Source organism: Aotus nancymaae, unplaced genomic scaffold (genome assembly GCF_030222135.1).
Source record: "Aotus nancymaae isolate 86718 unplaced genomic scaffold, 86718_ANA_hifiasm-v0.15.2.pri h1tg000010l, whole genome shotgun sequence".
NCBI classification, from domain to species: domain Eukaryota; kingdom Metazoa; phylum Chordata; class Mammalia; order Primates; family Aotidae; genus Aotus; species Aotus nancymaae.
This window is the reverse complement of record NW_026988421.1, coordinates 25,759,119-25,783,065: the sequence shown is the minus strand read 5'-3', so window position 1 is coordinate 25,783,065 and position 23,947 is coordinate 25,759,119. Positions and strand designations below refer to the sequence as shown.

Sequence of the window (23,947 nt, the reverse complement as noted above, 5' to 3'; positions counted from 1 at the left end):
CCTTCATGAAGACTTCGTTAATCACATTTTCTGGACTTAATTGCTTCCTCTTCTCAAATCTTATAGTACATTATCCATACCTTTGTCTTACATTTATCATCTCATCCCTTCTTTTACTGCCATATATTTATAATTCATCCAAAGGACCTTGTATAGGACCTGCCATGTGTCAGCTGTTGTGCTCGGTGGTAAGAATGCAGAGCCAAATGAGACCTGATTTCTGACCTCAGGGAGGTCACAGTCTAACAGGGAAGACAGACATACAGAGAAATCATATTATACCACTATGACAAAAGCTGTAAGAGATATATGAACAGTGTTATTCCAAATAAGATATCAGATGCCAATTTAAAATAGTTAATATGTGCCTATATGTACTTCCGTAAATGTGATTTTCCAGCTACACACACACACACACACACGCACACACACACACAGACTTCTCTGCTATTCTCTGTGTGTGTATATGTGTATGCAGCTTGTAAGAAGAGAGAAGTGCTATTACTCATGAATTATTCCAATTTATTTTTATTTCTCCTTCTGTCTAAAATCCCCCCAGGATCATAACCAGTTAGGTCAAAAAAGTAGTATTTTGACAAAGCTTATTTGGTAAACCTGGGTCTCCCAACAATTTGCCTAGTTCTTTTCTCATTACACATCTGTTTTCTATTTCTGTCTCTAAGAATAAAGCAAACAAAAGTTATCTTTATCCCTGGGCCTTGAGCCCTAGATCTCTTCCTGATTTGCAGAATTTAGCAGGTGTCTTTTTAGTTCACCTAAGAAGTGCTCAGTAAATATTTGTGGAATTCATGAATGAATGATACACTCCTTGAGGGCAAGGGTGTGTTTTTCTCCTCTCTGTATTTCTGTTTATTGCTGTGCACAGAAGCCCACATAAATGCTCACTGAGTGGAGTAGCATTGCGTTAGAGCAGAACAGGCACGGTTGAGTCAGACAGGCATGGGCAGAAATGCTGGCTCTGACTCTTGCTGGTTGTGTGCTGTGGGGGCAGTTTGCTTAACCCTTGGGCTTGTTTCTTTATCTGTAAAATGGGAGATATTATATAATACCTGCTCTGTTTCAAAGGCTTTTTTGGTGAGGATTGAGAATTGCCCTGTGCAGTACTTAGCACATAGTAGGAGAGCAATTAATGTTAGCTCCTGCTTTTCCTTCTTTGAATCTGAGTCCCATTCTCATTCTGGGTCCGTCAGCTGGAGGGGAATCAAGTCAGGCTTTGCTATAGATCCAGGACTACCCTCTCCACTGTCCTGCTGACCACATCCATTCCGCTGCGTTTCCTGAGCCACACTCTCATCTCTTTCTTGTCTAAGCACTTGCCCAACAACCTGGGGCTTGGTAGGTGGGTTTATTGCATCTGCTTTCAATGTTCTTCCCTGAAAATTCACTCCTCATCAGTGGCCTTTGGAAGGCTCTGAGTAGTGGGAGAGGACAGGGGTGGACAGGCTTTCTCTTGCTCTTGGTTTTGTTTGCTTGGCATAGAATGTCTTAAGTCTGAAAGTTACGTTATCATCTCTTCAAGGCTCTATTAATGTCCTTCTGTGCTGGGCTCCAACACAGGGGGGAAGGAAATTTCAGCCTATAATTCTTGGTGTTTTGACTTTTCCTCTAGGGAATACTGGTGTGACCTCGCTGAGGTATCCTCCTCATACGTGTCACAGTGCCTGCTTTACTCGTAAGGTTAAATTCAATGTAAAGGAAGCAGTGTTTTGCTAGATTAGGATCTCCCCATGGTGGAGTAGGTGGTGTCACTGTAGCACAGAGGTGAGAAAGGAACCATGGTATGATGGAGCCTTTCTGGAATTGTGGTCCTCTGATTGCCACAGGAAGATTTTTGACCCTTACTCAGGTTCCATCGAGTCAGACTTTCTGGGGGTGGGCCATGGAATCAGCATTTAACAGGCTCGCCAGCGGCTCTTATGCTCCAGCTTTCATGGAATGGGAAGAGCACTACCTTGGGGGCACTTGGTCAAGGTGAGACATTGCTGAGACTTGACCTTGAATCATATTCCTTTTTCTGGGGCTCCATTTTTTTCCCCTATAAAATGAGAGCAACAGACTGTCTTAATAGCATCTACTGAAGTCTGTGATTTACCAACACAACATCAATATCTTTCATTTACTCAAAAATGATTATTTTGTGAGAACCTTCGATATGCCAAGCTTGTCTGTGAAGGAGACAGAATTACCAAACACAATCCCGACCTTAAGTTGTTTCGACTATAGTTGAGAAGGCCACTCATGTAACATCCAGAAACTATCAAGATAGTGTTTGTGATAAATTGCATGACTCCATTTTAAGCAAAATAGGACTTCACAGTAGAGAACATTTTTGACTCCCAGGGATTATCCTCCCAGGGATAATCCTGGGAGGCCACCTGAAAGGGGTGGGCTTTGGACTCTCTCCAACTTCAGGCAGGCAGGTACAGGGGAGAATGAAAGGATGGGGCACAGGCAGTGATATAATGATACAGATGAGAGAAAGCAGAGATGTGAGAATGTGTTTGTCTCACCTGATGTACCTTGAAAGACTTAGATTGTTTAAAACAGAGGACAGGTTTTTACAAACTGGAAAAATGGTTGGGAGAGTATGCATGGGCCAGACTGTGGAGTCTAAGTGTGCCAGTCTAAGAAGTCTGGATTTCATCCTTTGGGAGAGGAAGCCAATAAAGGTTTCTGATCAAGAAGTTGCATGAATTAAGAGGTAAAATTGAAACTATCTACCATGAAGGCAGAAGTAATATTCATAGAGATGTGGAAGGATATGTTAGTCTGAATTCTCCAAGAAGCAGACATGAAGATGAAATAAGATGTCTGAGAAACTTATTAGGAAAAATGCCTGTGAGAGAAAATGGGAAAGGAACCAGAGCAGATTGGGACAACTCCTGGGCTGAGATAGAGATCTGGCCCCCCAGTGAAGGAAATGGATAAGGAAGGAAGGCATGCTGGCTGGGAGCATCTCAGACCATAGTGAGGTTCTGTGGAACGTTCAGCAAGGCTGTTAGGAGATCTTAGCATCAATGTCATGCATCAGAGGAGTCCTGTCACCCAGGAATGTGTCTGCCTAGTATTCCTGTTGCTTGTAACCATTGGCCAAGAGCAGCTTTTGTGGGGTGTGGACTTGGCAAGAAGGTAGCAATGAATTTCAGAGCACAGCAGCTTGAGTGCTTAGTCAATTATGCTTCCTGCAGGGGGAGATCTGAGAGGCATATTCTCATGGCAGCTACTGAGGGGAAGGAGAAACTAAGGAGATTGTATTCTCTTGGATGGTTTATCTACAGAACACCTGCATCTTTGCTTATGATGCTTCCTCTGTGTAACGACACTTCAGCATCCCCCTTTAGCTAGTTAGTTTCTACTCTTTCTAGGTATGAATTTGGCTTTCACCATTAGGAACGCTTCCCTGACCTCTTTATCTAGTTTCTGTATTTGGTGCCTCAACATTCCCCACTTTTCTCTGCATTCCCCACCACAGCACCTATCACGCTGTATCAGGATTGCCTGCTCATTTCTTAGGTTTCTCCCCTACTAGATTAGACTGTGAGCTTCTAGAGGGAAGAATCTGGATATTTATTTCTTCATCCCCCATGTATAGCCCAGTGGCTAGAATATTGTAGTCATTCAATAGAAGAAGAAAGGAAATGATGGAAGGAGGGAGGGAAAAAAGTAGGGTGGCCCAGGCTTTGAGTAAGGAGAAGAGTTTTCCAGATCCAGTGGTTGGAAGCTCTGCTAATTAAGTGAAACTCTTATCCTCATCATCTCTTTCTTCATTCTACATGGATTTTACACTTTTTGGAGGCATGTTCCCTAAAGGCTTGATGTTGGAGGAAAAAAAATGAAGTGGTCTGACTTGCTCCTGTAGAGCCTGAGGTGGTCATTCTGACTCATTCCTAGTAGATCAGTTTTGAGTTTTTTTTACTTTTTCCAGAATTTGGCATGGCCTGCACATAGCCTCCCATACTTTTACATAGTGACTTTAAGAGTAACTTTATACATGAAAGAAGGTCAAATGAAGGGCAGAAGAACTCTGGTGTGTGTGTGTGTGTGTGTGTGTGTGTGTGTGTGTATGTATGTACCCTATACATTGATTCAACAAACAAATTATCTGACAAGTTGCTAGACATTTGTCTGGTGAGGCTATGGATAAGTTTATTGTCTTTATTAGTCTCTGGCTTTAATAAACAAGAAAACTAGTTATGAATGGGAGGGGCAAAGATCTCTAAGTGACTGTAGAGAACAATTCTTTGCAGTGGTTCCTCACTCCTTGCTGTTGTGCTGCAGTAATAAGACAGGTAGCTTGGTAGAGTCTACTGTTCTACAAATAGCCATGCCACTGGTGTATGCTATTAATATATACTCTTTGATTTTTGCTGCGGTACTAGGACAGATAGCTTGGTAAATTCTACTATTCTACAAATAGCCATGCCATTGATGATGTTTCTTGCCAACCTGCCATTCCTCATCTCAGAGAAATTGAATGTCCCAGTCACCTTTGCCACATAATGGGTCATATCGCTTGCCTTTAATTTTTTTTCTTAGTTTATAAAGAAGAAATGGAAATGGGGCTGATTGACCCCATGGAATGCTGGATGAGAATAAATCTCAAAGTGAGCATTTTGTTGTTAGTTAAGTGCCATAAAAATGTTCAATATAATGGCTGATTATTTTTCTTTAATCTTAAGTGGATACCTAGAATAGGAAAGTCCCATCTCGGTAGCAGAAATTCATTATCTCAGAAAAAATTTAATGGTTGCTGTGAAAATGAACTGAAGGAAGTTAAATTGTGGAATGGGAAGGAGCAGAAAAAAGTAAAATGAGTTGTGCATTAAATTTAGATAAACACAATTAAGTGTAACTGGATTATCACGCAGGCAGGCAATGTATATTATGCACCTGCGTTTTGATTAAAATTGATTCAGGTGCATGCGCTTAGCATCCTTTTAGATGCGGAGTTATGCCTAAGCCACTGTCCAGATGCATGAGGGGCAGGCAGGGCAACATCAGATAGCCAAGTCCCCAGCTAGAGAAGGGGCATGGGAACAGACTGGCCAGCCCAAGATTGGTTAAGAAAACCACCAATGGGATTACAGGCAGCTTCAGTTCTCTGGTATGTCCAGCTTCCTTTTGGGTTACTTAACTTCAACTGGTGTCAAGAAAGTGGTTGTGGAGTCCAATGGAGTCCAATGATCTGCTTACTCCATAGTGCGGGGGCAGATGCTGCACAGTCGAAGGCAGTTGGTATCAGGGGATGTAGGGGGAGTAGGCCTGCCTGTATTCAGGTATTTATTGCCTGCCAAGGCCCTATTGATGGAGACACAGAATCTCTCTGAACCCCTTTTATAGACAGATAGAATCAGGCCCACTTCCTTTTTACCATTTTAGGTCCAATTCTTTAAATAATCAGAGTCATCTCTGGATCAAAAGCAAGCTTATCATCTGATCTCTGGGTGGCCTTGGTTGTGAACAAAGCCAGCTGGCCTGTGCCTGACCTTGAAGGAGGACAGATGTGGAGAAACAACTGTCAATAGCCAATTAATTCCTGTTGGCATGTTTTATTTCAAATGCAAAGCACTGTCAGGATTAAAATAAATGCTACCAGTTACAGGGATGCATTACGTTAATAACTTTTTTCCCCTTGCTTGATCCTATAATTCCCCTCAACTCAATGGATAAATACTAAGCCCTCCTCTGGGTGATAGGAGATGCATTGTATATTGTTACAAAAACTAAAGTAAGCTTCCTTTTCTCCCCCCTTTGCTCCTCTCCCCTCCCTCTATCCCCAACCCCTTGCAGGTCATACTTATCCTGACAAAGCTGTATGACTTCAACCTGGGCAGCGTGACTGAGAGTTCACTTTGGAGGTAAGTGTATTAGAGATTCTTAAGGAGCCACCCTGGCTTGGCTCACATGAGAAATGCAAGCCAAGCAGTTGGGAAGCGTGGGTTGGAAGGAACCAAAGATCTGTCCTCTTCCTGGAAGCCCATGTTAATGCTCCAGGTGGAACTGATGGTCCCCACCTGTGAATTCCCTTTCTGCCCTGCTTGTGTCTTTTGGGACCTGTTGCACATCTGCCCTGGCCGTCTCTTTTCTTCTGTGCTTTTGTAGTGTCTCATTCTACTTGAAGAAGGTGGGGTCTGGCTAGAGAGATCAGACAAACATGCACGAGAGATTGAGTAGAGGTTCTTGATAAGGATGCCTGCTGTAGGAGGGATTCTTGCCTTGGATGTGAGTCTTGGCCAAAGGACTGTCTCCAGCCCTTTGCATCTGTAAGATACTGTGGTTCTTGAGAAGCCAGTACCATGGCGACAGATACATATGGGAAGAGATACAGATATACAGATACAAGTCCACATGATGGTGTTCTGATTCCCAGGCACTTTTGCCTTCAGGGGCCCCTTTCCCCATAAAATGATATTAAAAGGTCTGTTTTACCACTACACCGGTAAAAAGACAACTGCATTAATAGCATATATTAAAACACTTTTTTTCAGCCTGTTCATTCTTTAATTTGTAAAATCAAACATTTTTGGGGCTTTTAAAAATATTGTGAGTCTAGCTGCTGTACCTTTTGTGCTTAGTGGATAAGTCAGCCCTTTTAGCAATGCTTGTGCCCACAGGACAAAGGAAAAGAGGGATGTCGGTGAGTGAAGTCAGAGAGGACTTTAATAAAGCTATGAAACTGGGAGTTTCTCAGGACAGGGAACACCCATGTGTTACACACTCTTATGTATACTTCCTCATGGAAATACACACACTTATATGACCACACTGACATGCAGTCACACTGGGCGACAGCGGGTCTCATCAGGCACTGGGGGACTTGGTGCTTCACTCTCTCTGCTAGGTCCATGAGACTTGAGGTGTTGTGCAATTTCTCCCATTTATCTTGTGATGTGTCAATACTGGAGAGGAACCTGTCACAAAAAACCATGCATATGGCTGCATCATCGTCCCTGAGTCCTGCCCTAAGGGTTTCCTGGGGTTTTGGAGCAGAGGAGACTGGGCTGTGAAATGCTTCTTCATCTGACCTGTTTGTTTGTAGAGAACTAGGCAGAGCTTTTCTCCAGGGAAGAGGGAGCAGTCACAGCATCTATTAAATATTTAGGGGTTAATTGCTCATATCGACTGAGGCCTGCCTTAATTTTCACAGGATGTCTAAAACCTAATTTTGCTGCTCAGTGAAAATTGGCAGAGGTGTAAGTAACCAGCATGCCTCTAACAAATGAAAGCATGACTATTTCTACTCACACAGTACTTCCCAGTGAATTAGAGCCTCAGAAACATTCCTTCAAGCCCAAGCACAGTGATGCTGTATGATACTTTAAGCCTCATTCATGTGGTATCTGCTTGGTCAAATCATGAAACCAGCCAGAAAGTTCTATCTTTATATTGGAAAACAGCTATTCCTAGTACCCCATGTTGCAGAAAAGGTTTGGCTATTTCTAGGAGCAGGTCAGGCAAGTATAGGAACCTAGGCCAGTTGCTTAATGCTAGACACCTTCAAGTTATAAAGGGTGTTTCTCACAATTGTAAGAGCCAGTATATTCATCAGCATGTACCAAGAGACAGTATATAGCTTGGTGTCTATAAGGGTACTCTGGTGTTCAATTGCCAGGATTGAAGTCCCAGTTTGCCCACCACCAAGCTGTGTAATTTTGGGCATTTTACTTAATCTCTCTGTATTAGTTCCCCAGGGTGGCCATAACAAACTACTACAAACTGAGTGGCTTAAAGCAACAGAAATGTCTTTTCTCACACTTCTGGAGTCCAGAAGTCTGAAATCAAAGTGTTGGGGCCACGCTTCTTCTGGAGGATCTAGGCTCCTCCTGGATAAACCAGGATGACCCTTAACTTAATGGCATCTGCAAAAACTTTTTTCAAATAAGGCTCCATTACAAATTCTGGGGGTTAGGTTGGGGACATATCTTTTAAGGCAGTTTATCATTCAACCTACTTCACTAAGACTGTTTCCCTGCATATAAATTGGGGATAGCACAGAACATATCTTTGCTCTAGCTACATTTTCCTTGCTGTTCCTCCAACACACCAATCACACTTTTCCCAAGAGCCTTTACACTCAGATTTTTCCTCTGCCTAATGCTCCCAGGTGCCAGAGTGGACACCTTACTTCCTTCCCCTCTCTGATCTCAGGTCACCTATCATGAGATCCTTCCCCAGGATTCTACATTTCATCACTTGGCTACGTTTTTTTTCTTAGGCCTTATCACTAGTTGACATGATAAATATTTACTCGTTGGTTTGTTTATCGTCTTCCCACACCTACTCATATCTAAGCTTGTAGAGAGAGGGAATTTTTTTTCCACTTTAATTCAGTGCTGTATTCTCACCACCTAGAAGAGTATCTGGCACACAAGCGGTGCTTAATAAATGTTTGCTTAGTGAATAAATTAATGAATGGGTTGTTTTAAGGATAAAGTGAAATAAATGTAAAAACAGTCTAGTAACTCACATGTAGGAAGTGCTTACTTAATTGTAATTATTAATGATCATCGTAACCCTGTGTTTGGATAGTTTTCATTCCATTATTGACTTTGTTTTTAAGGATCTCTTGCTGCAGAGGTGCATGTGCAGGAAATGATAAAACACCAAGGGGGTGTAGTCTGTGTTCTCTAGGAATTAGCAGAGATCTTTGAGGATGAAAGTCCGGGGTTGGGGAGGGTAGAAAAGTGATTTAGAATGTTGTCCCTTGTGCTAGTTGGGAGGAATTGAAATACCAATTTCTTTGTAGTCAAAGATATTCTTTTATAGAAAAGATTCTCCAAGCTGGGTGTTGGCACAAAGGGAGGGATGCAGTTTGACAAGGGGAGAAATGTCCCCACCACAAGGCAAAGTCCGGGTGAGGCTGGTCTGTGGGAGGGGATGGAGCCAGACAGGAGGCAGAGAGAGCAACTGAGTGCTGGGCCAGGTCAGAAGGATGTGGGGTTTGGCCAGGTTCACAGAAGGGGCCCAAGCAAAGGGAGTTACTCAAAGGGAGTTTACAGATCACAGATTCCATATGGGGTGACCTTTTGGGGATTTGGAAAGCTGGTGGGTATTATGTGCTTTCCCTGTTGATCAGTATCATATATGAGTATATTTTGGTGTTAGGTTTCAGGAGGTTCACGGACCTGATAAAGCCTAGCTTAGGAACCCCTGGATAGAGTGTGACTGAGAAAAGGGACTGCTCCTAAGCTTTCTGGGGGTTTCCCTGTTTGCTGGGGCCTCATCGGGAGTCTTCTACCTTTTTACTGTCTTTCCTATGAATATTCTAAAGATCTGTATCTCTTCTTTTCCTGTCTGATAATGATATATTTTATAGTTAGAGCCTAGAGCAGTATGATTTCCCTTCCTAATACAGTGTGCAGAGAAAAGAAGCTAAATGAAACATGTACCCTTTTAGCTTCATGATTCAGCCTAACATGTTTAACCAAGTTGAAATTGAATTTGGTGATTCTTGTTCAGTGTTCTGTACAACCAGGAAGCCTGGAACAGCAGTTGCCATGACAAGATGACACCCCCTGTCAGGTTGCAATGTGATACAATGATTTGCCTCACTGGATTAATAATTCAGAGGCCATCTACTACTAAATAGACAAAAGACTGTTTAAAAGCATTAAATTGTCTAACAGTGTCTTGTGCCCTTATGATATTCTTTCTCAAATACCTTGGTGCTCTTCTACTGGTGGAGGCCAAAGTTCTTTCTCTACCACCATCATGGTGGTTATGTAAATTTGTCATTTAGCACAACCATCTGTTGTATCCCTTAGTCAAAGAACACTTCACCTGTAAGATATCATGTTTAGAGAATTAATGAGGCTGGGGACTGACTTGTTTAAAGGACCCAGGGCTTTCCCTGAGTCACCTGAGTAATAAGGCTGAGATTAGGAACACTCCCTGGCTCTTTATCTGAGCCTCCTTCCACAGTGTCATATAGTCATTCTCAAAAATGGAAACTCTGCAGCTAGATAGAGATAACCCTCCTATTCATGTCTCTTCCATTCCCAACAAATGTAGGCTGCTGTCATGTGGTAAGCTGGTGTTATGGACTCAAAGGGAGGAACACACTTTTCTCATTTCCATTAGAACCGCATATGGTGCATGGCTTGGTGCCATATTTATGCTCTCTGTACTCATAGGTGCACGTGCATCTCTGCCTCCCTTGTTGGCATTCATGGTCCTCAATTAGGGAAGAAGGACATCACTTTTCTCTGGAAGTGGAAACTCTGATAGTGCCAATTAATCCACTGCTTGAGGTTATTAAATATGTACTTTTGAACATACGTCCTGGTCAGGAGTTATGTTTCTGACTGGTAAATCACTTCATGGACTCATTTCTTTATGTCTTGGACATGAGCACTTGAACGAATAAGCAAATACAGTTTTTAAAAAAGTTTAAGTTACTCCATTTTGGAGGGAAATGAGTTAGCAAGGAATTTTCCAGCTTCTGTCTGTCTGTCCCAAGCATGACTGTTCATCAAGGGTCCCTGACTGATCAGCTTCAGAACAAAATACACATGGCAAAGGAACTTCAGGTGTGAGGTCACCACAGGTATGCGGTCCCCACAGGTACAAGGTGTCTGCAGGTATAAGGTCTGTGCAGGAGCTCTCCTCTGGCTACTAGACTAAGGTCCTCACAGAGGTAAATTAATTTGCAGTTGTCTAGGCGTGAGAGGAAACAGGAATCATTTGCAAAGGATGATCCCCTTCAATTGGTAGACCTTCGTTCTTCACCTCTCTCCTCTTGCTTTATTGTTCCCACCCGTAGCCCAGCAGTATGTGAGCCATTCTGCTATTAGAAAAGCAACCAGACTGCACAGCCATTCCTTCTGTATGCCTGGCTTCAGGACACACCGTAATTGATTATGATGTATATGGAGAGGACAGATTCCCAGGCACTTCCTGCTGGAGACCTTCCATGACCCTCCTACCTGGCCTGGAGGTTCCTCCTCTGCTTATAGCTAGCTTTATATCCTTACACCGTATTGGTGATTTGCTCCTAGCCTGTGAACCTTTCAAGGGCAGGGACCATGTGCCTTAGTTGTTTCTGGATCATTGACAATGCCTAGCACTTCAACTATACTAAATAAGGGTTTGGAGACCCGATGAAAGTTTTCAGTAGCCCCCAACCAATCCCAGCACCAGCCCCGCCTTGCTGTGTCCCTTTCCTTGTATTGAGTTGTCTCATACTCCTGCCACTTGGGGATTCTGTGACTTTTCATCTGGTTCACAAGCTGTTGTCTGGACTATTTATTTCCTCCCTAATTGTTGTGTCAGTGACCTTTCATGGGGATGCTGCTTTTTTAAATAGAAAATGGAGACCTTTTGAATTTATTAATTTTTTGTTTGCCAAGAAAACCCTGATAATAATTGCTAAGACTTCCCAGAAGTTATTAGTTTACAAATTTTAATGACACTCATGATTTATTTATGCACTTCCCTCCCTCTACAGCTGCTCACCCCAATTCCTTGGTGGAATTCCTGCTGAATCTGAGTGAATTAGTGGAAACAAATCTGCAGATTGGAATGACATTTTTTGCTAGGTTGTTAATTAAAAGCCTTCCATCCCATTCGCTAGGCTCTTCATATGTGAGGTCCCCAAGGCTGGGCTGATATAAGCTGTGAAATCCTCCCTCTAGAACTGGGATGGTCTCCTATTTGCTTGCTGTGGTAATCTATCTGGTGGAAACTCCTGAATGGGTCACAGAACTTTCAATTGAACAGATATTAATTGAGCATCCATTATGTAAGCAGCCCTTTGTTCATTGCTGGGAGATGCAAAGTATGTCATGATTGCTATCCTCAAGGAATGTTTCATTTGGTTGGAAGATAAGATGAATGTACATGGGAAATAACAACAGGCATATGCAAGAATATATGCATATCCACAAAATACAGTGCATTCTGCAATAACTGGCTATGCTCTAGAAATACTTATATTTTTATTATTATCACCCCACTTCATTCCATAAAAAATACAAAACAATTCTAGGAATGAATTGGAGAAGAGAACAATATGGCAAATAGATTTTGTTTTGCTATTTAATATATTTTATCCTACTTTTCCATTAGAATGTGTGAGTTTCTTAAAAGGAAAGACGGCTGGGTATGGTGGCTCTAAGTGCTTGTAATCCCAGCACTTTGGGAGGCTGAGTCAGGTGGCTCACCTGAGGTTAGGAGTTCAAGACCAGCCTGGCCAACATGGCGAAACCCCATCTCTACTAAAAAATACAAAAATTAGCCAGGCATGGTGGCAGGTGCCTGTAATCACAGCTACTCGGGAGGCTGAGGCAGGGAGAATTGCTTGAACCCAGGGTGCAGAGGTTGGAGTGAGCTGAGATTACACCACTTAACTCCAGTCTGGGCAACAGAGTGAGACTCCATCTCAAAAAAAGGAAAGACTGTTTCAAGTACTGGTAGTTCCCATGGTTTCTAGAAACACCTGATGATAGATGGGATTGTGTATATAGTGTTTGAAGGGGGTGGGTCTTGGATTCATACAGCCTGGATGTGAATCCCAGCTCTATTGCTTAGTGGCTATACCATCTTGAGCAATGTTTTAATCTCTTTGAGCCTCAGTTTACTTCTCCATAAAAATAGAATGATAATAAAGTCTATCTCATAGTAGGTTTTGTGGGAATTCAGTGAAATAATGCATGGAATGCAAATGTTGTCAATATAGTCAGTATTTAATATAATAACATGGTTTGTTCATATACCCCTACCCCGTTAGCCTAGCAGCCTCAGCCAGGCTCCAGATGACAACTGTGCTGATACCTTTAGGAGGATGGGGTACAGAACAAATCTAGACTCCAAGCATGCCTGGAAATGATACATTTCTACTTGAGAGAGAATATTCCTGTCTTCCCTTTTATGTCCTCATCTGTGTTTGGGAAAAGGTGAAGGTTAATGTATTTCTTGGTTTTCAAACACCAGATGCTGCCAATGCTGCTGATTTTGGGTACAGGATGTAAAGTACAATCTGATTTTCAATTTTCTCAACCTAGTATTAACTCAGTCTTTATTGGTTTTCTTTTCATGGAACTTTTGGAGGATCTAAGCCCATTGAAGAGTTTTGCTGTCTCCCAAGTAATTAACATGGAAGGCAGGGTGGGGCCATGCATGTTTCTCAAACTTGTTGCATCCTCAGAATTACTTGTAGAACATTTTAAACATCTAAATTTATGGATGAAATCTCTCCTAAATTTATGAAATCTCTCCTACCCAAGAGATTTCAATTTAGTATGGTTGGCCATTACTCAGGAATTTATTATTTCAAAAGCTTCAGCCAGGTGCGGTGGCTCACACCTATAATCCTAGCATTTTGGGAGGCTGAGGCAGGAAGACGGCTTGAGCTCATGAGTTTGAGACCAGCCTGGGAAACATGGTGAAACAGCATCTCTTCAAAAAACGTTAAAAAATTAGCCAGGTCTGGTGGCACGTGCTTGTAGTCCCAGCTATGGGGGACTGAGGCAGGAGGATCTCTTGAACCTCAGGGGGACAAGGCTGCAGTGAGCTGAGATCAGCCACTGCACTCCAGCCTGGGTGACAAAGTAAGACTCTGTCTCAAAAAGAAAATAAAAGCTCCCTGGTTGATTCTGATCCTAGGTAGGATTGGGAACCACTGAACTCACCCAAGGAAGCTTGGGTTCTAGGCCTACCTCTGTTACTAATTAATCAGATTACTCATGCCATCCTTCTGTATCCTCACAAATAAAGGTATTAGATGAAACGATCTCTCAAATCTCTTTCAACTGTGAGTCCACAGTCTCTGCTACCCTGGGAAGTCAAACAGGAAGCACATACAGTATCTATGATATCCAAAAGATACATTTCCTGAGCTAACAGCACTGCTTCTGAGTATAGCCACCTTCCTTTATAAAATCTGCTGGTGAAGTTGCAGTCCAAGTGTAAATAAAATAACACACTCTGCTAACTTGCTGTTCACTGATGGATATTATCCAGTTGGCAGACATTAGCCAGAGCACCTGTCCAAACTACTCAGTTTAAATTATTAAACATAGGGAGCATCATGCAATCTATGAAATTCTTTGTTCTGAAAAGAAAAATAGAGTGAGGAATGAGTTTGCTCTAAATATTGGGACCTCAGACATCTTACTTTGCTAGAGAATTGAGAAATGAGAACACTGGAGAAGCAGATCTGGATTACAGATTTAATGTTTCCTATTTATTATGGGAAAGAGGGCTTCTTTTTATGGCCCAGTCTTTTCTTTCACTAGGCAGGACCACAGCATGCATAAATCTAGATTTTTGTCCAGTGGCTGAGAGAATGTAACACTTTTGTATGGATCGTGTCTGTGGATTGTTATTTTATGTTGTTTTCCCTTTCCTCCAAATGCAGTACCATTTTATCACAGTCATAAATAACCCTGCCATTTGGATAAAGGGTGTAAAATTCTGCCCATTCCTGTCCACAGCCTGAGCTGCCTCTCATTTCCTCAGCAGTCAATTCATTAGCCTTCTAATGATGTTAATAAGTGAGCAGGATCAGACAGTCCCTTCTAAAATAACATTTATAAGTGGATGCATTTCCTTGCTCTCTAAGGTAGGCCTTAATTTATTTCCCTGCCAGATGTCCATGTGTGTAAAACTATGATAGGTGGGCCCTTGGAATGTGGTTTGAAGCCAAAAAAAAAAAAAAAAGAAAGAAAAAAATTCAATTCACACAGAGCCTATTTTCAAGTTTATAGGAGAGTGATTTGACATACCCCATTCCTGCTTATATATATAACGACTATAAAGATTAGGTAGTCAAACTTTCATAGTTACTTTCTCATCGTTTGGTGGCCAATTACTTTATTGGACATAGTCTATAAATGTCATTAGGAGGCTTCTGGCAAATTCCCTGCAAAGACCACTGCCCTAGATACTATCTGAGGGAAAAAATGTAAGCTAATAAAAGACCTCTCCTCCCTGTTACATGTCTGTGAGATTTCTTTATACAAATTACTGAGCTTAGGAAGTATTTCATATATTAATGTTGCTTCCAAATGTTTTGTGCCCAAGTTAAAGCTAAAACTGTCTTCCAATACATAAGGTTTATCACATAAAAGATTACCCCCTTCACTGCTATTATTCTCTTAAACTTGTATACTATTTTTGGTCACTGTCCACATGAATACATGACAGTTCTCATATTTCTAGGAGGAAAGTAAGGCCTGTGTAATCAAACATTCCATTTCACAGATGGATCATCTGGGGCCCCTAGTGGGTTGGTGGTCAGTGATTTCAGATCTGGGGCCCCAATCAGGATCTTCCAGTTCTCAGCAACCTCTTGTTCTTGCTGTCATGTTGTTAAGCACACTTTCCTAGCCTTACTGATTTGACAACCATTCATGTTTCATATGAGATCTATGGCTGAGGGACTACTTTGGGAATTAATAATGGGTTTCCTTGGATATTTGTCTGATTTTCAGTTCAGATGGATTATGAGAATCACCTAGGAAATTTAAGAAAAGTTATTTTCCTAGGCCTTATTCTAAACCTACTGAATCAATTTCCAGGGTCAGGATCTATAAACTTAGAGTTTTAAAGAACTCCCCTCTTGATTCTGATGTGCCACTGTCGTAAAGCACTTTATAGCCATCTTTGCTTCTAAAATGTCATTTGCTTCTAAAGTTGTTTTGGGTAACTCACCTGCAGCATACCACCTTTCCTACCACCCATTTTCTTGCTGCTGGCTCAGAGTGGTGAGCGTAATCATTCAAGCAGAAATCCATAGTTGTACCCTCCTCTTTATAATGACAACCATAAAGGTTAATAATTGGAATGTGCTCTGGCACTTACTAACGATCTCACATTCTGTCAGCATCAGGGCTGTTTAACTGGGCAATTAACATTGATCTTAGGGAGTGGTGCCTCAAGAGAATGGTCATGAGGTGCTGTTTCCCCTGGAGTTGTGCTTGAGATAAGCCTTATGAGAATGAGTTGGGCACCAGGAATCTAGGTTCTAGTGGGGCTCATAGGAAACAAAAACTGGGGAATAGTTTCCAGATGTCTTTTGAAGTCTTTCTATTTGTAAAAGGTTTTGGGTTGCAAGTAACAGAAACCATTGCTAACTTAAGCAAGATACAGGATTTGTTGGAAGGGTACTGGACTGGTTCAACATTTGGAAGAAGAGTTGAGCAACAAAACCCCAGCAATGACAAAATTCTAGGCATCTTCAGCAACCATAGCAGCTGGATGTCATGGATTTACTCTCTGGTGAGCTGCTTTCAGATGACAAATGCCTTCTCTGAGGTTTAAATTCATGGAGAAGAAAACTGAAGAGAACACTTGAGTCAAGGAGTCAAAGCTTTAACTGTATTCAGTAGGTAAGAGTTTCCTGACCCAGCTGGCCTCCTTTTTCATCTCTATGAATAGAGAGACTCGGACGATCACCATCAGGGCAGGGAAGGGTTCTGGAAATCCCAGATATCACAGATACCATAGGTTTCCTGATGGAATCTAGTGTACAGGTAACTTAAATATGTACATTTTTAAAGAACATCCCTCCAATATTAATATGTATTTAAGAGACCCTCAGTTATGTGTCAGAGAATATGCTAGGAGCTTTACTCATAAAAATACCACTTATAAAAACCTTGCAAGGGTTTTACCCCATATTGGTAGATGATGACCCAAAGGTTCTTGCCATCAGTGGGCAAAGGAGATGAAGTTTGACTTCAGGTCTGTAAAATGCCAAAATCCATGCTTGTCTCACTTGCCCATTGCTGTCTCCCCAAATAGCTTTTACCTCCCAGTTTAGTTCCTGAACATTGTTTCAGCCCTGGACACTCATTTCCACATCTGTTCTCCTGAACCGTAGACAATGTACCAAAGTCCTAACAGTAGGGTCTTCATAAATGAAAATGATATGATTGGTCAGATATAATCTCTAAAATTTTTTATTTCTTGTAATGCCTTCCTCCCAACTCATTCCCACACCAAGAGATGCAAGTAGAATGCTCTTAATCATTCACAAATTCTCCATTCCTCTTAGGAAAAGTGGTGGTTGATTATAGAATATTGTCTGGGATGAGTGTGCCATTTGTGTTCACACTTTTTTAATGCAAATTATATTGAGATAATTGAATATTCACAGGCAGTTCTAAGAAATAATACAGAGAGATACTGTGTATACATTACTCAGTCCCTGTCAATATTTTGCAAAACTACAATATAATATCACCCTAGGATATTGACGTTGATATAATCCACCAACTTTATACAGATAATCTAAGGTTTAGTTGTACCCAGTTTTGTTGTGTGTGTGAGTTTGTGTAGGGGTTTGGAGGAAGGTAGGTTTGTCTATCTACCCTCATAGTTATGATGCTGAACTGCTCTATCACCACAAGAATCTCTCATCTTGCCATTTTATAATCACACCTACCTCCCTCACCCAACTCCCCTAATCGCTAAACCCTGGCAACCACTAATCTGTTCTCCATTTATAAAATTCTGTTATTTCAAAAATGTTATAGAAAGAGTCATACAGTATATAACCTTTTGAGATTGCCTTTTTTCAGTTTTTTTCATTTAGCATAATTCCCTGGAGATTAATTTACCTCTTTGTGTATGAGTAGTTCCTTTTTATTGATGAGGAGTATTCCATGGTATGTATGTATGACACATATAACCATTTATCTGTTATAACACATATAACAGTGGTCTCCCTTTATACATCTATATGTTTATATATATACACATATGTATACGTATACACACACACACACACACACACACACATACACATAATCAGAGGCCTGTATCTAAATTAGAGGGATAGATATGTATATATAGAGAGAAACATAAGAGAGAGAGCAATAGAAAGGAAGAGAGACCACTCTTATATGATATTCTGTAAGAAATCATAGAATTTTAAAACAAGGGCATAATAGAAAGATATTAATTCTAGCTTTGGAGGATCAGAGGATGCTTATGCCAGGAGCAGAATATGAGCTAGGCCTTGAAGGGAGAGAAAGACTTTGATGAGTGGTGTGAGGGGATGGGCATGCTAGATAAAGAGTATAGTTAGATTAAATTCAGGAGGGAAGAATGTTTAGGGAAAATCTGGCAAATGGTCAGGAGGCAGTGGAGTTAAATTGTGAATGCAGTTCAGGGAAGCTGAGCAAGGAGGAAGCTGGATCGGAAGTGAAAGCCACATTGTGGAAGCCTTTGGTGCCCAGCTGAGCAGTTTGGAATCTTTTCTGTGTAGTAGAGAGGAAAGAGTAATGGTTGTAGACAGATATTGTAGAATAATTGCTGTGTTTTAGAGAGATGTGTTTAGCAAGGGTCATTTAGTATGGGAGAAATTGTAAGCAGGGAGGAACAATATGCACAATGTTATGACATTCTTATTGCCTTTTCCCAGTCATTCATTCATTTAATTAATTTACGCATTTATGTGTTTGCTTGTTTGCTTATTTATCTGCCAACCCTTGTAGAATCCAATGATCTGATGTTCAATGAATCTGAAATAAGGAAGGCAGGAAGTCTAAGTTCAGAGCTTCCTTGTTTGAGGGGAAACAAAAACAACTTCCCCCAGAAGAATGGAATCTCTGGCTTTCCATTGTATAAACATGGATTCTACACCACTGGGGTTAGGTGTGCTGACTGGTGTCATTGAGTCTTACCTGGTGAGGGGCTATCGGGTACCAGGCTTTACTGGCGTACTGTACCTAGAGAAAGATCAGACATTCTGAAAATGTAGAGTCTCCCTAGGGAAACCAGGCCTCTTGTAATGGTGGGGCAGAGGATAAAGGAAGTGACGTGACTTCTTAAACTTATCCCATTTCATTCCTCAGTGTGGCTGTCTGTGAGGATATGGGTGGTAGGTGGGGGAGCATTGTAACAATGCAAACTGAAGAATTTGGAACTGGACTTAATTCTAATTTACTTTGACACTTTGATGCTTCATATTGGCTTCCTCTTCAAACCCATCCGCCTGAATGCTGTAAGCCATGAAAATGGAGATTTCATCTGTTCAACAATGAAGAAACAATGAGTTTCCAAAACTGTAAATTTTTCTCTTTTATGAATATTTAAATTCTTATGTAATAATTTCACTAATAAAAAATATTTTTCCTAAGCTTGTAAAACAAAGAGTACTGTTAAAAAAATCATCTAAATTCCATTCAAAATCATTATTATATTTCGGCCTATGCATACTTACATATATATGTATTTTTACCCATTTATCTTTACCTAATTGAGATCCTCCTGATTTTCTTCTTATTTTTATGCAATGTTTGACTAAGACTGTTATCAAAATATTTGGCAAAAATAATTTTAATGTTTGCGTAATAGTGTATTGTTCCATAATTTACTCAAGTATTCATCTGTTTAGGAGATTTAGATTGTTTTACAGTTTTTCACTACTTGAAAAATGTTCTGATGCATATCTAGATACTTAAATCTTTGTTTTTATATGCATATAGAATTTTTTCCTTAAGGTAGACTTTTAGAGGATGAATTTTAAGACTCTTAGCATACATTGTCAGATTGGTTATGAGAAGTTTACATTTCTAAAAACACAAAAAGAAGTGTACATTTCTTAGACTTTTATCCTGGAAAAGCCAAACTCTGAAATCAGAAGAGAAAAATTCACTGTGTATGTGTGTGTGTGTGTGTGTGTGTGTGTGTGTGTGTGTGTGTGTGTGTGGTGTGTATATAGCACACATTCATTTACATGCTTTAGGGTACTAGTTTACCTAAAAGTATTGTAAAATTCATAAGAAGACTTGGATAATGAAATCTCTGGAAATCATGAATCTCCAGACTCAAAGAAGAATGTGTCTCTCTCCTGATGACTGAAAATATCCAGGTCCATCTGATCTGATAAAATGAAAACAACAGCAGCATCAATAATAAAACTTGCTTACACTTCCCGAGTACCATGTGCCAGGCACTAATCGAAGTGCTTTACGTACGTTTAACTCATTGCTGTAATTAACCAGGGAAAAATAGGTAAGCACTGTTACCCCCATTTTACAGCTGAAAAACCTGAGGGGCAGAGAGCTTCAGTAACTTTCCTGGAGTGCTTACTAGGTGGTTGAGCTGTGATTTGGATCTAAGCTCTCTGATTCTAGAGCCTGTGCACTTGAGCCTCTGCAAGATAGTCCCTGAATAAGACCTGGCCTCAGTTGGAGGTTGTCATTGGGGTTCCCAACAGTGTAAGATCTACAGTCCCCTCAGTGGAAGACCCTGGTGCAATACCTCATGTGAAGGATGAAGAGTAGGATGCACTTCCTCCTGGGTGAGACCCAAGACTCTTCCAAATGCACTGCCTGATACGGCTTCATCAAGGGGAGGTGTGTGGAAGGTTCCATTCTCCTTCCTGTAAAGATTTGGAATAGGTCTCGACTCCCTGTCAATTTCCTTAATAACTACTGAAGGACTTGTCAAACAGAAGCTTACCTGTTCTGTACCTGTCGTACTTGTTACCTGTACCTGCTTAATGTGCATACCCTTGGGAATCTCTGTACATAGAAGTGAAAAGCATGCTCTCTGGCCCATACCACCTGGGTTTGAATCCCAGTTATGCCACTTTCTAGCTGTGCCCTTCAGGCAGTAACTCCTCTGGGCCTCACTTTCTCATGTCTAAAGTGCAAGTGATAACAGCTGGGCAGCTGAGTGGATGTGCTGAATTAATAATGGTAAAGTGCTGGAACAGTGATGAGACCTGTAAGCACATGTTCTGTCTATGGGGTTTGCTTCCGTTTCTTTCATTTTCTTTTTTTTGTTGTTGCATTTTAGGTTTTCTGTCAGGATTGCTCTGCCTTTTGTCCTAATCCCTCAGGACTCCAGTAAGGTCTCCTGACTTTGGGCTCTCATTCCCGTGTTTCCCCACATCCTCAACACATGCCTCCCCTGAGCCTGCTCCTTTGGTGCTTGCCCCAGTGTGGAGGCGGCCCCTGATCCAGTTCTCCCTGAAGTGTCACAGGAAAGCACGGAGAGTGAAACAGCAGGACCTCACCCAGTGGGAGAATCAAGGAGGATGTTCCCAGGGGTGTCAGCCTGCTAGGGCCACCGTAACACAGTACCACAAACTGGATGCTTCAACAACAGAAATGTGTTGTCCCACCATCCTGGAGGCTGTATCGTTGGTTCCTTCTGAGCATGCATCTCCCCGAGCTCCTGGTGGTTTGCTGGCAATGTTTGGTGCACCTTGGGTTGTAGAATCATCATCACCTTACCTCTGCCTTTCTCTCCTCATGTGTGCCTGTACTCAAATTTCCACTTTATAAGACTACCAATCCTATTGGATCAGAAGCCCATCCTACAGCAGTATGCCCTCATCATAACTAATACATCTGCAACAACTTTGTTTCCAAATGAGGTTACCTTCTGAGGTCTCAGGGTGAGTTCTTCAACAGGTGAATTTTGAGAGGGTGGGCACAATTCAAGTCATAACATTGGGGAAGTGCCCAGAGCTGGGGCTGAAGGATGAGGAAGAGTTAACCAGGAGCTGGAAGGTTGGGGAAAAGAGAGTGCGTAATGGTACATGGACCATAGGATCTTTGCATAGGTCTGACTGGAATCTTTCAGTGGTCCACACTACCATTAGTGTGGCTTTTCAAGGAGCCAGAGTAAGTCAAGGGTGAGGAGAGAGTGGTCCAGAGTGTGGGAAGTGGCACAGGACAAGTCCTGTGGAGTCTGTCAGCAATTTTTAGCAGTGTAGGTTTTACTTTGGGCACAGTGGGAAATCATTTTGAGCAGATAAGTGACATATTTTAATGAATGTTTCAAAAATTTATTATAGAAGTTTTTATTACTGATTTTTTTTGAGAATGAAACTTTTTTCCTCCATTTTGTTCTCCACTTGTATTTCCTTATATGCACTTTCTTTTAATATATTTTGTAGTTTATCTGTTGGGGACTTGTTTTTCTTATCATTTGTATGTGTTTTTAAATATGCATAAACTGAATTTATGTGTTTTTAAATATGATGCATTGTTGAATCAGATTCCAATATTCCCCTCATTCAGTTTTTTTTTCCCTGTTATCGTATTGTTTCTCATAAAGTGAGGGATCAGGAAGTGTTATTTATATTTTGTAAACAAATCTGCAAAAAACTTAATTTTTAAACGTCACATTTCTTCTTAGATTTATTTTTTAAGATTGAAGAGTTCCCACCTTTTAAATCTATTCTTACACTGCAGCAAATTCATCCTTGAGATGGGAAATGTGTGCTAAAACTTGTTGAGGAAGCTGTGACATTCATTTGGGGAAACATCTGCTTGTTTTGTGCTCAATTATCTCATCAAATCCTCCCCAAGTGGGTACTGTTATACTCTTCCTTTTTGCAGAGGGGGAAGCTGAGGCTTTAATAAAATGTGTAAAGTCTGCCGAGAGACATACAGGTGGATTTGGATGATTAACTCAAATAGGCAGGCCCTGTTAACCAAGGAGTTTCTCAGCTGGAAGCTCTGAGTGATTTCTTGGGTGGCCTCCACCCTCTCACTTCAGAGCTTGGAACCCAATTATCAGGGGGAAGCTAGGATATCCCTAGCAGAACACATGTTTCTATAGAGCTGTTCTGCCAGGCTACTGCTTTGCTTTCAAACACCTCTGCCTTTACCGATGCCATGTCTTGCTCTGGAATTTCTTCTTCTCTCCTCTTACCCATTTTTAGGACGCAGCGTGTGTTCTGTTTTCTCCCATAGCTGTTCTTGAGCATCCTAGCCCAGTACTCTCTCACTTCTTCCTTTTGAGTCCCTTAGAATCTGCTTTTCTACCCACTCATCTGCTACCCGGTCTTACTGTGAACGGCATCTTGAGGTTACCCATAGCACCTGGCTGTGTTATATGTGCTCAGTAAGTGTCTGTTGGGTAGAGGGAGGAGCAGGATCCATTTAAGTCTCCTCAATCTTGAGGTTAGGAGTCTGTTGAAAGCCTGCCTAGGTTTAGCAGCCACAGGTCTTTCAAGCATCAGGTAGCTTCCTATGGACACTTGGTTGTTGGTATCCTGTCTGCTCCTATCCCTAGCTTTGCAATGGCGGTGTTTTCTGCTCTGTTGCAGCTAGATGGTATAGGATGGAGGGCATGTGCTGGAGTACAGCCAGCAGTTGACTGAGAATGACACATGTAGAATGCCGCAGTTGTCAAAACTCACTGGCTGTTTTGAGGCATTTGCCAGATTGCCTATCAGGGTTGTCAAAAGGGACATTTCCAGGAGATGTGAGGACAAGTGAGGGCATTATGTGCTCAGGACAGTTATCATAACTGCTAGCATATATTGAATAGCTACTGTGTGCCAGGAATGGGTACTTTCCAATATTATCCTAATCTAAACCTCCTTGCCTTGATGGCAAGATGTTTAGAAAAGTACTGGGTATGACATGAGCTGAATATGATACTTTGAGTATATAGGGATGTGGTATGGTCTTCTGGCTTTGCTATTTTTTTCAGAAGTATCAGAAATTGTTACATGTTTGTAAAAGCCTTTTTTTTTTTTTTGAAATGGAGTCTTACTCTGTCGCCCAGGTCAGAGTGCAGTGGTGTGATCTTGGCTCACTGCAACGTCTGCCTCCTGGGCTCAAGCAATTCTCCTGCCTCAGCCTCCTGGGTAGCTGGGACTACAGGTGCATGCTGCCATGCCCAGCTAATTTTTTTGTATTTTAGTAGAGATGATATTTCACTGTGTTACCTAGACAGGCTGGTCGCAAACTCCTGAGCTCAGACAATCTGCCCTTCCTTGGCCTCCCAAAGTGCTGGGATGGCGCAAGCCACTGTGCCCAGCCTAATTTTTTAAAAAGATTTTTCTGTGCTAGGAACCCATGGGAGTAGGGGAGAGCTTAGTGTTATTGCAACCACAGTCCTGGATCTTCAATGTGCATGACCTCCCTGGGGTGACTGGACAAATATGGTCTCAGGGGGCCCCATCCAGCCTTAGGCAGCTTAGGAAGCCTCAGTGACCTTTTATGTGCAC

The 23,947-nt window shown here is 41.6% G+C and overlaps 1 protein-coding gene across 1 annotated transcript in view; it reads left to right on the top strand.

The window, feature by feature from the left end:
- The window catches only part of SORCS3 (sortilin related VPS10 domain containing receptor 3), a 612,970-nt gene that overhangs the window by 192,594 nt on the left and 396,429 nt on the right, over positions 1-23,947 (top strand). The window contains exon 2 of the mRNA XM_012450168.3: positions 5,812-5,879. Coding sequence (XP_012305591.2) covers positions 5,812-5,879 — 68 coding nt within the window. The remainder of the gene's footprint in view (positions 1-5,811; positions 5,880-23,947) is intronic.